This window comes from Penaeus chinensis, chromosome 8, assembly GCF_019202785.1.
Source record: "Penaeus chinensis breed Huanghai No. 1 chromosome 8, ASM1920278v2, whole genome shotgun sequence".
In the NCBI taxonomy this organism is placed as follows: Eukaryota; Metazoa; Arthropoda; class Malacostraca; order Decapoda; family Penaeidae; genus Penaeus; species Penaeus chinensis.
The window spans coordinates 33,899,377-33,901,876 of record NC_061826.1 but is presented as its reverse complement, the minus strand read 5'-3'; the positions used below and the strand labels follow the sequence as shown (position 1 = coordinate 33,901,876).

At 35.2% G+C, this 2,500-nt stretch overlaps 1 protein-coding gene across 1 annotated transcript in view; it reads right to left on the bottom strand.

The window, feature by feature from the left end:
• Window positions 1–1,369: 1,369 nt before the first annotated feature.
• The window catches only part of LOC125028303, a 2,856-nt gene continuing 1,725 nt past the window's right edge, over window positions 1,370–2,500 (bottom strand). The window contains exon 3 of the mRNA XM_047617751.1: window positions 1,370–1,934. Within this exon, the coding sequence (XP_047473707.1) occupies window positions 1,691–1,934 (244 nt within the window). The 3' untranslated portion in view covers window positions 1,370–1,690. The remainder of the gene's footprint in view (window positions 1,935–2,500) is intronic.

Below are 2,500 nucleotides of genomic sequence, written 5' to 3'. Positions count from 1 at the left end.
GGACGCCACCTTAGTGAACAGGGAGTCGACTTCCAAGCTCATCATGATCACCGGCAAGACGCCACGGACACGGGAGATGAAGTCCTGAGAGGCAAAGGGTGACAGCCTCCCTGCCTGTTGCTAATGGAAGAGTGGACTGGAGGAGTGACTCAACGCGGAAGTGCTACCATTCATATATATATATATATATATATATATATATATATATATATATATATATATATATATACACATGTGTATGTGATTGTGTGTATGTGTGTGCGTGTGTGTGTACATGAGTGTTTATTTGTCTCTCTCTCTCTCTCTCTCTCTATATATATATATATATTATATATATTCATATATATATGTATGTATGTATATGTATATATATACATATACATATATATATATTGATAAATAGAGAGATATATATAAATATGAATATATAGTTGAAGGGATAGATAGATAAAAATAGATAACTATACATAAGTGTGTGTGTATTATTGTGTACAAGATCGGATAAAAACCCTAAAAAGGCCTGGATAGATACTTAAAATCGGCCAATGAATAATCTTGCTAAATTGAGGCCACAGAAAATGAGAATGAGAGCACGCTGCAAGGTCATTACAAGACACTACCATCAGACTATATTGCATGTATATTGCATGGCTGCAAAGGAAACTGGTGAACCGTCATCGAAGAAAGAGTTTGAGGCAAATGTTATTATAATACATACATACACATGTATATATATGTATATATATATATATAATTTGTCTTTTTACATATTTACATTAAATTTTTTTTTCCATATATCCTTTTCCTTAACAGCAAACATTTCTTCTTAACCTTTCGGAGGCGTTGGGGGAGGGGGGGGGGGTTGCATGTGAAACCACGAAGCCATGATATCCCTCATTAGGTTTTCAAGCGTTAGTAAGAATGTCAATATTTTCTATTTTGATAAACCGTTTATATCTCATAAATTCCGCAGTTTGTCTTTGTAATAGATGTTCCGACCTTTAGGATCCGTTTCAGTCCAGAATTGGGAAGAATTCGTGATGTATATGAGCTTGTGATTCATACCTCGTTGGCTTTTCAAATAGACTGTGGAATGAAAAACGTGAAAACTATTGAAACCGCCTGTTTATTAAATTATGTTAATGAACTTTTACATTCCCTTTCTCTTCTTCATCAACCACTATTCAGTCGATGACAATACTACACTCAAGAATAATGATATGGGTAGTTATTCCTTATTTTTCGTATGTTTTTTTTTTTCTATTATATAACAGCTTTCTCCTTAGTGAAATCTTAACCGCTTTCCATTTTGAATTCAGCCCTTCTTTCAATATCACCTGATATGATGAGGTAATAGTAACACGACGTCTACGAAAATAGTGTGCGTTTATTTACAAATATGACCCTTGCGATAATAAATAAAAACAAACTCAATGTCAAACAAACATCCACTCCTCAGAAATGGGGTAAAAACCAGAGCAGCATGGTAAAAACAAAGACAAAAATAATACAATAAGAAACAACGTCATTTCACCCACGAGAGAAAGAGAGAGAAAAACAAAATCATAAGGGATAAAGAGAAAGAGGGAAATCGAACGAAGAAGAGACCGAGAGAGACAGCGAGAGAAAGGGGAGTGGGCAGGTGCGAGAGCCGGTCCGCAGTGCTCGTCTGCAGAGCGGGCGGGGGCGCTCAGCAGGCGGGAGCCATCGGGGCGCCGACGGCCGTGCAGTAGTAGGAGAGCGAGAAAGTCGTAGACGAGTTGGTGCTTTTCGAGGTGATAGTGTAGGTGGAGGAGCTGGTCGACCACACTACAAGGGCCACGCGCCCATCCCTCGCGCTCTCGTCGTCTTCGTCGCCTGCAGCTCGGACGTCGCGCTCAAGCTCATCCAGCTCTGCGACCGAATCGCCCTGGGACCCGTCCAGGGACATGGATCTGCGAGGGGCGGGGGGGGGGGGGGCGATAAGGGGAGGAAGGAGGGAGGAGAGGGATCAGATACTCATGATAAGAGCAATGGTGATAATAATAATAATAATCAATAATAATAATAGTGATAAATTATAATGATAATATTGTTAATAATAATATTAACAGCAATAATGATAATATTAATAATGATATTACTAATAATAACAGCAATAATAACAATAATGATAATAATGATAATAATAATAATAACAACAATAATAATGATGATGATGATAGTGATGATGATGATAACAACAGCAATAACAACAACAATAGTGATAATGATAATAATAATAACAATAATAATAATAATAATAATAATAATAATAATAATTAAGATAATAATAATCTAATAATAATAACAATAATGATAATAATAGTAATAATGATAATGATAATAATAATAATGATAATAACAATAAGAATAATGATAAGAATAATGATGAAAATACTAATAACAACAATAATAATGATCATAATTATAACAATAGGTATAATACTAACGATAATAATAATAACAATAACAGCAATAA